The 14,888-nt window shown below is 45.7% G+C and overlaps 1 protein-coding gene across 5 annotated transcripts in view; it reads right to left on the bottom strand.

The window, feature by feature from the left end:
* Positions 1-6,174: 6,174 nt before the first annotated feature.
* apbb1 (amyloid beta (A4) precursor protein-binding, family B, member 1 (Fe65)) overlaps positions 6,175-14,888 on the bottom strand; it is a 149,147-nt gene continuing 140,433 nt past the window's right edge. For all 5 annotated transcript variants that reach the window (XM_060826401.1, XM_060826398.1, XM_060826400.1 and 2 more), the window contains 3 exons: positions 10,834-10,949; positions 8,708-8,884; positions 6,175-8,406 (listed from right to left, as the gene is read on the bottom strand). In XM_060826401.1, the coding sequence (XP_060682384.1) occupies positions 8,239-8,406; positions 8,708-8,884; positions 10,834-10,949 (461 nt within the window). In that variant the 3' untranslated portion in view covers positions 6,175-8,238. The remainder of the gene's footprint in view (positions 8,407-8,707; positions 8,885-10,833; positions 10,950-14,888) is intronic.

Here is a 14,888-nt window from a genome sequence, read left to right as displayed (position 1 = left end):
GATGCATGGATGAGGACTCCCAAATCCCTCTGTGGTGTGGATTTCTGTAGTCTTTCTCCACTCTCCTCTGTTCTTCCTGCCAAAGTGCAAGACCTGCTGCAAATGTGTTGCTGGTCAAAGCACAGCAGGTTAGGCAGCATCTCAGGAATAGAGAATTCGACGCTTCGAGCATAAGCCCTTCATCAGGAAGTGCAAGACCTCACGTTTTTCCACATCATATTCCATCTACCAAGTTTTTTGCCCATTCACTATATCTGTATTTAACCCTCTGCAGACTTGGTGTCATCTTCACCACTTGCCTTCCCATCTACTTTCCTCACACACAAACTTGGCAGCAGTACATTCTCTACCCTCCTCCAAGTCATTAATAAATATTGCAAATAACTGTGGCCCCTGTTGCACTCCACTACTTACAGGTTACATCGTCAAAATGCCCTTGGATATCACAGGGGCAGGAATGGTCGTTGGATGTTCCAGTAATTAGGTGTTCAAAAGGAATTTGGGGAGGGGAGGTTAAAGAGGTGGGGAAGTGGCATTGGTAATCAGGGATGGTGTCACAGCTGCAGAAAGAGATATCGAGGAGGGTTTGTTTACAGAGTCAGTGAGGGAGGAAGTCAGATACAGGAAAGGAACAGAAACTTTATTGAGAGTTTTATACAGCACGCCCAATAGCAACATAAACACAGAGGAGCAGATTGGGAGGCAGATTTTTGAAAAGATGCAGAAGTAACAGGGTTGTTGTCATGGGTGACTTTAAGTTCCCTAATATTGTTTGGAAACTCCTTGGTTTAGATAGTTTGGATGGAACAGCTTTTGTCAGGATTCCTGACGTAAAATGTTGATAAGCCAACTAGAGGGGAGGCCATATGGGATTTGGTGCTTGGCATCGAACCATGCCAGGTGTCAGATCTCTCGGTGGGAGAGCATTTTGGTGATAGTGATCACAATTCCCTGACCTTTACTATACTCCTGGAGAAGGATAGGAGCAGATGGCAAAGACTGTTCCATCCAAACTATTTAAAATAAGGAGCTTCCAATCAATTTAGGGAACTTAAAGTCACCCACGACAAAACCCTGTTACTTCTGCATCTTTTCAAAGTTGAGAAGGGGGAATTACAATGCTATTCGGCAGGAGCTGGGGCACTTAAATTGGGAATAGATGTTCTCAGGGAAATGCATGACAGAAATGTGGAGGTTGCTTAGGGAGCACTTGCTGATAGTGCTGGCCAGGTTTGTCCCACTGAGACAAGGAAGGGATGGTGGTTGAAAGAACCTTTAGGTGACAAGAGATGTGGAACATCTAGATAAGAGGAAGAAAGAAGCTTACTTAAGGTTTAGGAGGCAAGGATCAGACAGGGCTTTAGAGGTTTACAAGTTAGCCAGGAAGGAATTGAAGAATGGAGAACAAGAAGAGGTCATGATAAAGCTTTAGTGGGTAGGATTAATAGAAACCCTAAGGTGAAAAACAAGAGGATGGCCAGAGTCAGGGTAGGGCTGATCTGGGGTACTGGAGGGAACTTGCACCTGGAGTCAGAGGAAGTAGGAACTGAATAGTTTACTTCAGTATTCACTACTGACAGAGACCTTGATGTTTCTGAGGACAGCGTGAAACAGACTGATATACTAGAACAAGTTGATGTTAGGAGGGGGGATGTGCTGAAAATTTTGAAAAACATAAGGATGGATAAATCCACTGGGCCAGAAGGAATATATCCAAGGTTACTACAGGCAGCGAGGGAAGAGATTACTGCAGCTTTGACGATGACCTTTACACCCTCACTGTCCATTGGAGTAGTGCCAGATGACTACAGGGTGGCAAATATTATTCCCCTGTTCAAGAAAGGGAATAATGATAATCCTGGGAATTACAGACCAGTCTTACATCAGTGGTGGGCAAAGTATTAGAGAGGATGTGACAAAATACATTGATGAAAGTGGAGCAGTGGATGTAGTGTACATGGATTTTAGCAAGGTGTTTGATATGGTTCCCCATGGGAGGCTCATTCAGAAGGTAAAAAGGCATAGGATACAGGGAATCTGGCTGTCGAGTTGCAGAATTAAGGAAAACTCCAAAGCCTTTTATTCCTTATTATAAACCCTTATTATAAAAGGAACAAGAGGGAAACTAGGGAAAGGGTTGGCCCACTCAAGGGCAGAGGAGGAAAATTATGTGTGGAGTCAGAGAAAATGGGTGAGATTCTTAATAAGTACTTTGCAGCCATTTTGTTTTCATGTTGACTTTAATGTATAAAACTGCCTAAATGTCTCTTACAGGGACATCATTTTTTTTTTAAAAAAATGAATCTATCCCAAACTAACCAATTCAAATCAACGCTTTTTCCCAGAAGTAATTAACTAGTTTGGATAGCCACTATTCTGTTCCTAATAGTTGGAGGAAAAATATGATTACTATTAGTATAATGTTGTGTTGCAGAGGGTGCAGAGGAGGTTCACCAGGTTGTTGCCTGATATGGAGGGTGCTAGCTATGGGGGAAAGTTGAGCAGATTAGGATTATTTTCATTGGAAAGGAGGTTGAAGGGAGACCTGATTGAGGTCTACAAAATCATGAGAGGTTTAGACAGGGTGGATAGCAAGAAGCATTTTCCCAGAATGAAGGACTCAATTACTAGGGGTCATGAGTTCAAAGTGAGAGGGGAGCTATGTTCTTCACACAGTGGGTGGTGGGTGTCTGGAACATGTTGCCAAAGGAGGTGGTAGGGGTGGGAATGATAGCGTGATTTAAGATGTATCTATTCAGATACATGAATTGGCAGGGAGCAAAGGGATACGCATCCTGAGAAAATAGGAGGCAGATTTAGATAGAGGATCTAGATCAGCACAGGCTTGGAGGATTGAAGGGCCTGTTCCTGTGCTGTAATGTTCTTTGTTTTCTCTGGTCCAGCCAATTCTAGAACAGAGGTTGGTAGTAGATGGAAAGTATTCAGCCTGGACTCGGTGATCAGTCGTGTTCCACAGGGATCTGTTCTGGGACCTCTGCACTTTGTGATTTTTATAAATGACTTGGGTGAGGAAGTGGGTGGGTTAATAAGTTTGCCGATGACACAAAGGTTGGTGGAATTGTGTGGAAGGCTGTTGTAGGTTGTAATGAGACATTGACAGGATGCAGAGCTGGGCTGATAAGTAGCAGTTGGAGTTCAACCTGGAAAACTGTAAAGTGATTCACTTTGGAAGGCTGAATTTGAATGTAAATTATAGCGTTAAAGGCAGGATTCTTGGCAGTGTGGAAGAACAGAGGGATCTTGGCATTCATGTCCATAAATGCCTCAAAGTTGACATCCAAGTTGATAGGGTTAAGAAGGCGTATGGTGTGTTGACTTTCATTAGCGAGGGATTGAGTTTAACAGGCGCGTGGTTATGCTACAGCTCTATAAAACCCTGGTTAGACCACACTTGGAATATTGTGTTCAGTTCTGATCGCCTCATTACAGGATGTGGAAGCTTTAGAGATGCTGCAGAGGAGATTCACCAGGATGCTGCCTGGACTGGAGGGTGTGTTTTATGAGGAAAGGTTGAGGGAGCTAGGGCTTTTCTCATTGGAGCTAAGGAGGAGGAGAGGTAACTTGGTGGAGGTGTACAAGATGATGAAAGGCACAGATGGAGTGGATAGCTGGAGACTTTTTCTCAGGGTAGAAATGTCTATCATATGGGGCGGGAGGGAGTAATTTTAAGGTAATTGGAGGAGGGTTTAGAGATGTCAGAGGTAGGTTCTTTACACAAAGGATAGTGGGTGCGTGGAATGCACTGCCAGCAGTGGTAGTAGTCATATGCATTAGGGACATTTAAGCGACTCTTGGATAGACACATGGAAGATAATACAATGAAGGGTATGTAGGTTAGTCTGATCTGAGCATAGGATAGAAGGCCAGTACAACACAGAGGACCGAAGGGCCTGTACTGTTCTATAACTCATTGTCTTCTATTAGACAATCTGCTATCCATGCTAACATACTAGTTTCCAACACCATGGTCTCTTATTAAGTAGCATCATGTGTGATACTTCGATCAAACATCTTCTGAAAATCCAAATATATTGTCCATTTTCCTCTTTATCAATCCTGGTTGTTACTCCCAAAAAGAATTCTAATAAATTTGCCAGGCATGATTACCCCTTTGTGAAGTCACGCTGATGCTGCTTGGTCAATACTGTGTTGTTCTAAATGCCCTGCTATTACAGCTTTTAGAGTAGAGTCTAACGTTTCCTGAACACCACGCTCAATGGTCCTGTCAGTTTAGAGGAGCTGACTGGTGAACTCATCCATGTCTCAAGGGGCATCTTTCCCGGGGCTGGACAGCCTGCCCATGGAGTTCCTCAGGGCACTTTAGCTCATCCTGTTTAACAGACAGAATGCTGCCACTTTCTTGGGTGCAGGGCTGGAGCATCCAAGAGCTGAAAAATGTGTTGCTGGAAAAGCGTAGCAGGTCAGGCAGCATCCAAGGAGGAGAATAGACGTTTCGGGCATAAGCCCTTCTTCAGGAATGAAGAAGATGTGCCAAGCAGGCTAAGATAAAAGGTAGGGAGGAGGGACTTGGGGGAGGGGCATTGGAATGCGATAGGTGGAAGGAGGTTAAGTTGAGGGTGATAGGCCAGAGAAGGGGTGGGGACGGAGAGGTCGGGAAGAAGATTGCAGGTCAAGAAGGCGGTGCTGAGTCCGAGGACTGGGACTGAGATAAGGTGGGGGGAGGGGAAATGAAGAAGCTGGAGAAATCTGCATTCGTCTGCATTCAAGAGGACTGGTTTGTTGAGCACTCTCCTGTCCATCGATTGGAAGATACTTTAACAAGGCGGAGCACGATTACCTACTCGGGGTTCTGCCAGCATTTGCGATGATCTGACGCCTGTACACCACCATGGAAGTATCTGATTAAAGTCAACTGGTTCCTCGCTTCCTGAAAGTGGCAACATTAGTGAATAAGGGTTCAGAAATGATTTACAAGGATATTGCCAGGTTTGGAGGATTTGAGCTACAGGGAGAGGCTGAACAGGCTGGGGCTATTTTCCCTGGAGCGTCCTTATAGAGGTTTACAAAATTATGAGGGGCATGGATAGGGTAAATAGGCAAAGCCTTTTCCCTGGGGTCGGGGAGTCCAGAACTAGAGGGCATAGGTTTAGGGTGAGAGGGGAAAGAATTAAAAGACATCTAAGGGGCAACGTCTTCACACAGAGGGTGGTACGTGTATGGAATGAGCTGTCAGAGGATGTGGTGGAGGCTGGTACAATTGCAACATTCAAGAGGTATTTGGATGGGTATATGAATAGGAAGGGTTTAGAGGGATATGGGCTGGGTGCTGGCAGGTGGGACCAGGTTTGTCCGAAGGGTTTGTTTCCATGCTGTACATCTCTATGACTCTGTAATGTGGTCAAGGCAGCCTATGGTATGCTTGTCTCCATTGACTGGAGTATAAAAACTGGCAAGTCATGTTGGAGCTGTATGGAGCTTTAGTTAAGCCACAATTGGGGTATTGCGTACAGCTCTGGTTGCCACACAACCAGAAGGATGTGGAAGCTTTAGCGAGGGTGCTAAAAGGGTTTACCAGGCCAGAGGGTATTAGCTATGAGAGAATGGACAAACTTGGCTTGTATTCACTTGAGCATCTAAATTGGATAGTTGGAGTCCTTATCTTAAGGTAAAAAAAAGACAATTATTAGGGGGTGTAGGTTTAAAGGAGATGTGAGAGGCTGGTTTTTTTTTACCAGAGGGCAGGAAGTGCCTGGAATGGACTGCCAGAGGAGGTGGTGGAGGCGGATACAACAGCAACATTTAAGAGCCATCTTAGCAGATTTATAAATAGTGCAGGGAATATAGGGATACAAACTTCTCCAACCTAAAATATAAAACATCCCAGAAACCATTCTGCAAACTCTCCTGCACTCTCTCCAATGTGTTCAAATTCTGGTGGTGGACTGTGGTGTACAAAACTGTACACAACGCTCCAGCTGAGGTCTGACTACTGTCTGGTATTAGTTAAGCATCACATCTCATGTAAATTATGTCCTTCTTAATGAAGGCGATAGGGAGACATGCAAAGGTCAAGAGGATAGTAAGAGGAAGGTGTGGAGTGTGAAGAGAAAAGGGAAGTTGAGAAGAGGAGAAAAAAGGAAGAGTTGTAGAGGAAGGCTGAGGCTCAGACACAGTAAACCATGAGGAGACACGACACTGTGACGTTTATTTTGTTAATTCACAATAACACACAGGTTAAGCTCCAACGTTTTTTCGTACAATTCTGCATTGAGAATTAATGTGAAGTTACTCAAGGAATCTATTATTCAACACAGAGAGCCTGAGGGTCAATGTGAAACAAGTCACTCCCCCAGCTCTCCAACATTTAAGGGCAGTCATAGTTTTTGTGAGTGTGTGTAAGTTCAGAAGTGTAGTGCATCCAGCAGCTGTTGTGAATTAGTATAAGAGGCTAGTACCACATGGACATTCATCGCCCCCTTATAATGCTCACGGTAATCACTTCTCATTATTAATGTTTGCACATTAAATACAGGTACAGGATGTCAATAATAATGCAAACCAACAATCAAAATACTTTACAGGAGTCACATTTTTGAGCTTAAGTCACAGGGGAGGAAGGGGATGGTGCTGGGCAGGCAGAAATTGACTGAATCAACATCATTAATCAGCCATCACTGAGAGGGCTGAGCTAAGGGGCACTGTTGCTTGAGAAAGCCCTGGCTGCAGGAGTTTCCTGAACACTCAGTGCCATACTATGTCCCTACTCCTGGGTCACCTCGAGTTGGCCTTGTTGACACTGCTTCATTTCCATCCTTGTTTAAATTAAATATTTTGAGTGTGCAGAGGGGACATATTAAACACAAGATCAGTAAGAGGCACGATCAGCTTACCAGTGCGATAACATAGGTCCATAGTCACTGCTTGTCCGTTCAAAACATACAAATCCACAACTGGATTTTGGGTATGATTCTAGTTTAGTAATGGGCAAGACTCAGAATCACACCCACAGTCTGCATATGGTGGGATTACTGTGGAAGCAATAAAAGTCGCCATCACACCCATCGCAATTCACAGCAAACCTGGTACCTGGGGCATAGACCTAGTGATTGGAAATGACCAGTACTTTAGTGTCTAGGCGCAGATCCATCTCAGACTCAGACAGGTACACAGGGAATATAATTGCCATGGTTTCCTGATCCTGGACTGCTTTCCTCGAATGATCTAATTCCAGCCATGGTCAGGCCAGCAGAAAGGTTCCTGGGACCGACCAGTTCGCCATCAGGTCTGAGCAGTCGTGCAACAGCAAGAAAAGCAGAGAGAGAGAGAGAGCGAGAGAGCGAGAGAGAGAGAGACACACAGGCAGATTGATCACTGCAAAAATACTGGGCATCAACACCTGGAGGTGTGGGGAGCAGAGACTCGTTGCCATGGGAGATGCTGTAGTGCTGCTATGATGAAAGATACTGTTTCCGGTTGCTAGGATCAGTGTAGTGTTGTTCAGGAACATTCTGTAGCGTTGTCATGATGAACTGTACATTCCAACAAAAAAAGGCACATCAAATTCCACTTCCTGCTTGAAAGGAGGAATTCTGTGGGTTTTTCAAACTCTTGGGAGAATGAGGTCCATCGCCGCTTTCTGGCCTCAGACCCAAGCCCTGGAAATGCTCTGCTACCCCAGGTCTGTCACTGCTTTCCGGCTAAAGGTCCAGCCCTTAAATATCTAAACCCTCAATATTTTACAAATCAAAATATTAACTTAGGATCCAACATTTTTAGAAGTATCAGGTTTCACTGGTACTTAGCTCCAAAATCAGTAATGGTCCCCACACAGGGGCCCCTTACCTGGGGAGATGCTGGATCCTGGAGAGACAGTCACCAGACAACTGCTGGTGTCCTGTCACAGCTTGTTAAGAGAGAGGAGAGGAGGAATGGAGCGAGCTGGGGTGGGGGTGGGGGGCTGTCACTGGGTGGAGAGATGTGAGAGGAGAGGAGGAGATGCCAGAGGACAGGGGAAGACACAAAACAGTTTGGGGAGATACAGGATGGGGAGAGAGTTGTGGGGAGTGTAGAGACAGATTGTAGAGAGAGATGTGATGGGACCGGGGGAGACAAAGAGGGGGAAGCAGAGAAAGAGAGAGAAGTTTTGGTTGTGGGCTTTACTCACTGGCACATGGATTTGAATTGTTCTTGTTGGCAGTTTGTTATTAAAGAGGAAAGAGTCCTGAAAGTGCAGGTCCAATCTGATCCTTGGAGCTGTTAGGGAGTCTGGGATCCAGAGCGTTTGGGTTTGAAGGAGCCCAGGAGAGTCTGAACGCCTTTTTTAACACTGGAACCGACTCTCCTGGCAACAGAATCTGCACACGGCACAGTCAGCGAGTTTCCGAGTCCAGGCGGCCGAGCATCTAAACATTTCTGATATCGCAGCTGGAGCGAAAGGAGGAAGTACGATAGAAAACCATTAGGATAGTTCAACAAAATGCTTTCACATCAGATGCAACTGGACCAGGCACTTTGTGCATTTCCCCAAACTGCCCTGACGCCCACAACTCACTTAATAACCTCGACTCCATGAATCAGATATCAACCCCCTCCTGACCTTTCCCCCCAACCCCAGCCCTCCCCCACAATGAGACACACCCCATCCCATCCCCGGTCTCACTGCACCCTCTCTCCTGTTACCCACCATACTCTATGCAGTGCCCACCCGTGCCCCCATCCGACTCACCATGCATGCTGCCTGCACAGCCTCTGATAGACCAGCAGCATTGGGCTCACACCAGAACATGTGACAATCAAACTGATCAGGACCAGCAGCCATGATGAAGGCAAAGGAATGGACATCTCGGCCAACACCCATAAAGGAGAGGAAACGCACTCGGCATTCTGACAGAACCTCTTCACTCTGCGAGGTAAAGTAAAAAATAAATAGTGAAGAGACATAGAGAGAGAGAGAGAGAGAGACAGGGACAACAAGCTGACGGGGGAGGAGAAGAATGCACACAGGGCTGTGGTTGGTGGGGTGGGGGGGATATTAAATGGATGGGCACAGTAATGGGGGAAATGTACAAGGGTTTCTTTGTTACTTTTGGAATGCATGCATCACTGGCTGGGCCCAGCATTTACTGCCCGGAAGGAATTCCAGAATTTTGACTGAGCGACATTAAAAGAACAGCAATATATTTCCAAACCAAGATGGTGAGTGGCTTGGAGGGGAACTTGAGTTCTGAGGAAGGATCACATGACCCGAAACATTAACTCTAATTTCTCTCCACAGATGCTTTAGATTTAGATTAGATTCTCTACAGTGTGGAAAAGGTCCTTTGGCCCAACTAGTCCACACAGCGCCATTCCCCCTAACACTACGGGCAATTTAGCATGACCAATTCACCTGACCTGCACATCTTTGGATTGTGGGAGGAAACCGGAGTACCCGGAGGAAACCCACGCACACACGGGGAGAATGTGCAAACCACACAGACAGTCGCCTGAGGCTGGAATCGAACCCAAGTTCTTGATGCTGTGAGGCAGCATTGCTAACCACTGAGCCATCGTGCCGTCAGACCTGCTGAGCTTTTCCAGCAATTTCAGTATTTGTTTCTGATTTACAGCATCCACTGTTCTTTTGACTCTTACTCTGTTTTGTTGCAGGTGATGGTGTTCCCATGAATCTTCTGCCCTTGTCCTTCTGGATGGTGGTGGTCTTGGACTCAGGTGATGCTGTGAAGAAGCCTTGGTGAGTTTCTGCAGTGCATCTTGTAGATAGTGCACACTGCAGCTACTCAGCGTCAGTGGTGGAGGGAGTGAATGTTTATGGATGTGGTGCCAATCAGGTGGGGGCTGCTTTGTCCTGATGTTGTTGGAGTTGTACCCATTCAGGCAGTGCTCCTGGGGAGTAGGGAATATTCCATCATACTCCTGCCTTGTGTTTAGTGTATTGCAGATTGTGGACAGGCTCTGGGAGTCAGGAAGTGAGTTACTTGCTGCAGTATGCCTAGCCTCTGATCTGCTTGTATTTATTATGCAATATTTATTTGGTTGGTCTAGTTCAATTTCTGGTCAATAGTAATCCTCAGGAAGTTGTTAATGGGGGATTCAGTGATGGTAATGTCATTGAACACCAAGGCTATATTTTTCCCTAATTGGAGACAGTCATTGTACCTGTGTTGTATGAATGTTAGTTACCAGTTTACCATTTGTCATCCGAAATGTGGATATAGTCCAGGTCTTGCTGCATTTGACCATGGACTGCTTCAGTATCTGAGGAGTGGTGACTGGTGCTGGGCATTGGGCAGTCAACAGCACACATCCTCACTTCTGATCTTATGATGGAGGGAAGGTTATTGATGAAACAGCTGAAGACGGTTGGGTCTAGGACACTACCCTGAGGAACTCCTGCAGAGATGTCCTGGAGCTCTGGGAGAGGGATTAAATGTGTCTGCGTAGTCAGTGATAGTGGAAAGCATATATGAGATTGTGGGAGTTCATGGCACTAAGTATCCACATTTCTTACCCTATTTTCCTCACTAAGCTCCAAATTGTCAGACATTTCTAGATTCCCTACAGTGTGGAAATAGGCCCTTCGGCTCAATAGGTCCACACTGACCAGCTCCCCCAACCCCCCCGCCGAAAAGTAACCCACCCACACTCATTTCCTTACATTTACCCCTGACCAGATCTCAATCACTTTGGTAATTGTTCCCAAAGAAGAGCCTGAAAGCTTAGCAACCACATCTCCCCAATGGTTTGGAGCCTCATTCGGTTAATTTGTTAATTCCCATGTTAAATGAAGATATTTACACAACCACTGTTGCTCCTACTTCAGATCATTGCAAGCCTCCCTCACTCTCTCACCTCCTCATTGATAATAGTGAGAGTCGCTGAAGCTACATTGACGATGACTGGAGTCCAGTTCTGCTTGTGGCTGCTCTGGATAGTGTTCTCCAGCGCACTGTTTATCACATCCATACCTGGGAAATGAGAAAATGAGAGAGAAATGAGAAATCTTTGAATAAGAGCACAGGAACAGGATGAGGCCATTCAGCCACTCAAGCCTGTACTACCATTCATGGGACCATGCTGATGGGCAATCTAACTCCATCAACCTGTCTTCACCTCATATCCCTGAAAACCTTTTGGGCATCAGAGAACTATCAACCAAGGTGGGAAGTGAATAATTGCTGTATGAGGACATTAAGAGACAGGAGAAGATGGCCATTCAGCTCTTTGAGCCTGCACTGCCATTCAACAAGATCATATTGTTCAAAGTTTGGGAGAAGATTTGTAGCTCGGGTGCTCGTTGTTGTGGTTCTGTTCGCCGAGCGGGGAGTTTTTGCTGCAAACATTTCATCCCCTGTCTAGGTGACATCCTCAGTGCTCGGGAGTTTCCTGTGAAGCGCTTCTGTGATCTTTCCTCCGGCATTTATAGTGATTTGTATCTGCCGCTTCCGGTTGTCAGTTCCAGCTGTCCGCTGCAGTGGCCGGTATATTGGGTCCAGGCCGATGTGCTTATTGATTGAATCTGTGGATGAGTGCCATGCCTCTAGGAATTCCCTGGCTGTTCTCTGTTTGGCTTGTCCTATAATAGTAGTGTTATCCCAGTCGAATTCATGTTGCTTGTGATCTGAGTGTGTGGCTACTAAGGATAGCTGGTCGTGTCGTTTTGTGGCTAGTTGGTGTTCATGGATGCGGATCGTTAGCTGTTTTCCTGTTTGTCCTATGTAGTGTTTTGTGCAGTCCTTGCATGGGATTTTGTACACTACACTGGTTTTGCTCATCTGGGTATCGGGTCCTTTGTCCTGGTGAGTTGTTGTCTGAGAGTGGCTGTTGGTTTGTGTGCTGTTATGAGTCCTAGTGGTCGCAGTAGTCTGGCTGTCAGTTCGGAAATGCTCTTGATATATGGTAGTGTGGCTAGTCCTTTGCACAAAACACTATCTTTAGTAGCCACACACTCAGACGACAAGCAACATGGGACAACACTACTATTATAGGGCAAGCCAAACAGAGAACAGCCAGGGAATTCCTAGAGGCATGGCATTCATCCACAGATTCAATCAATAAGCACATCGACCTGGACCCAATATATCGGCCACTGCAGCGGACAGCTGGAACTGACAACCGGAAGCGACAGAGACAAGCCACTATAAATGCCGGAGGAAAGATCACAGAAGCGCTTCACAGGAGGCTCCCAAGCACTGAGGATGTCACCTAGACAGGGGACGAAACGTCTGCAACACAAATTCCCAGCTCGGCGAACAGAACGACAACATCATACTGTTGTTCTTCCCAGTTCCACCTTCCTGTATCAACCCCAAAGCCGGTAATTCCCTAATAGACAAAAATCTCAGCTGTGATTACTCTCAACTGTGCAGTTTCCAAAGATTCACAACCTTGAGAGAAGAAACATCTCCACAGCTCAGTCTGAAATGATCCACTCCATTCGTTGAGACTGTAACCCACATTCTAGATTCTCCAGGTACCCAGCAACCACACTGTCAAATCCTCAGACGGATACCTATGCTTCAATGAGATTGCGTCACATTCTCCAAAACTCCAGAGAATATTAACTCAATGTATTTAGTCTCTCATCACAGGAAACAGTCTTTGATAGAACATAGAACATTACAGCGCAGTACAGGCCCTTCGGCCCTCGATGTTGCGCCGACCTGTCATACCAATCTGAAGCCCGTCTAACCTACACTATTCCATCTATGTCCATCTGCTTGTCCAATGATGACTTAAATGCGCTTAAAGTTGGTGAATCCACTACCATTGCAGGTAAAATATTCCATACCCTTACTACTCTCTGAGTAAAGCCCCCAGTTGTAACCTTAACCATCCTTCAGTATGGAGACTAAAACCAAGCACAGTCTGCCTGATGTGGTTTCAGTTCGACAATTTGTACAACTCTTGAACTCCAAACGCCTTGCAATAGATGTCAACATACTCAATGCCTATATACCTGCAGTGGTATCTGTAGTGAACTATGTGGCTTTGTTATAAGGTCGCCCAGAAGCCTCTGAATAGCACCACTTACAATTTTCTCATAGTTTAAAAATAATTCTGCTTTACTATTATGATCAAGGGGAGGCAATAGTGTAGTCATTATGTCATCAGACTAGAATCCAGAGACCTAGACAAATGTTCTAGGAGTACAGGTTTAAGGAGAAAAAGGAGAGTGGAGTTATAGATTACTAGATCAGAGATCTATATTGTTACGATGTGGAGGCCAAACCTCATCGGAGACTGAGGGTGACCATGTAGAGGTTTACAGAATTATGAGGGGCATGGATAGGATAAATCGGCAAAGTCTTTTCCCTGGGGTGGGGGGAGTCCAGAACTAGGGACATAGGTTTAGGGTGAGAGGGGAAAGATATACAAGAGACCGAAGGGGCAACGTTTTCACACAGAGTGGTACGTGTATGAAATGAGCTGCCAGAGGAAGTGGTGGAGGCTGGTACAATTGCAACATTTAAAAGGCATCTGGATGGGTATATGAATAGGAAGGACTTGGAGGGATATGGGCCAGGTGCTGGCAGGTGGGCCTAGATTGGGTTGGGAAATCTGGTTGGCATGGACGGGTTGGATCGAAGGGTCCGTTCCTATGCTATACATCTCTCTTACTCTATGATTCTCTATTCATTAAACATGATCTCATTGCAAGACATACCAGACTCAATGGGTTGAATGGTCAACGTTTGCTGTTACATCTTATGACAGCAGGTGAAAGTGAGGACTGTTGGAGATCAGTCAAGATTAGAGTGGTGCTGGAAAAGTACAGCAGGTCAGGCAGCATCCGCAGAGCAGAAAAATAGACGTTTTGGGCAAAAGCCATGTCTTATGGTAGTGCCAACCAAGTGGCTGCTTTGTTCTGGATAATATCAATCTTCGAGTGTTGTTGCAGCTGCACTGATCCAGGCAAATGGGGAGTCAGGAGGTAAGTTATTCACTCCATGATTTCCAGCCTCTGACCTTGTTGCCACAGTATATGTTTAGCCCTATTCTGTTTCTGAACAATGATAAGCCCAAGATGTTGATAATGGGGAAAATCAGCAATGAATTGTCACTGAACATCAAGGAACAATAGCTAGATTGTCCGCCACTTGCATGGTATGCACATTAATTGCTCCTTGTGAGCCCAAGCCTGGATATTGTCCAGCTCTGGCTGCATTTGAACATAAATTGCTTCAACATCTGAGGAGTCATAAATGGTGCTCAACATAGTACAATCATTGGCGAACATCCTTATTTCTGACCTTATGATGGAGGGAAGATCATTGATGAAGCAGCTGAAGATGGGTGAGCCCAGGAGACTACCCTGAGGACTCCTGCAGAAATGCCTTGGAGCTGAGGTGACTGATCTCCAACAATCATATTCCTTCTTGCCAGGTATGACTCCAACCAGCAGACTATTTTATGACTAATTTCCGATGATTCTAGTTTTGTTTGGGCCCCTTATGCCACAGTCAGTCAAGTCTGGCTTTGTCATCAATGGCTGTCACTCTCACCTCCTGAATGAGGTCAGGAGATGAGTGGCCCTGGTGGAACTCAAACTGGACATCAGTGAGCAGGTGCTGCTTGACAGCACTATTGATGACACCTTCCATCACTTTACTGATGATGGAGAGCTTGGCTAGGGAAGTGGCAAGTTCTGGAGCACAAGTCTTCAGGCCTATTGTTGCATTGTTGTCATGGCCATAGCAGTATACAGTGTCTCCAACCGTTTCTTGATATCATGTGGAGTGAATTGAGATTAGATTCCGTACAGTGAGGAAACAGGCCCTTCGGCCCAACAAGTCCACACCAACCCTCCGAAAAGTAACCCGTCCAGACTCATTTCCCTCTGACTAATGTACCTCTGACTAATTCAATTTAGCATGGCCAATTCATCCTGACCTGCACATCTTTGG

This window comes from Hemiscyllium ocellatum, chromosome 6 (assembly GCF_020745735.1).
Source record: "Hemiscyllium ocellatum isolate sHemOce1 chromosome 6, sHemOce1.pat.X.cur, whole genome shotgun sequence".
In the NCBI taxonomy this organism is placed as follows: domain Eukaryota; kingdom Metazoa; phylum Chordata; class Chondrichthyes; order Orectolobiformes; family Hemiscylliidae; genus Hemiscyllium; species Hemiscyllium ocellatum.
This window is presented reverse-complemented; position numbering and strand designations above follow the sequence as displayed.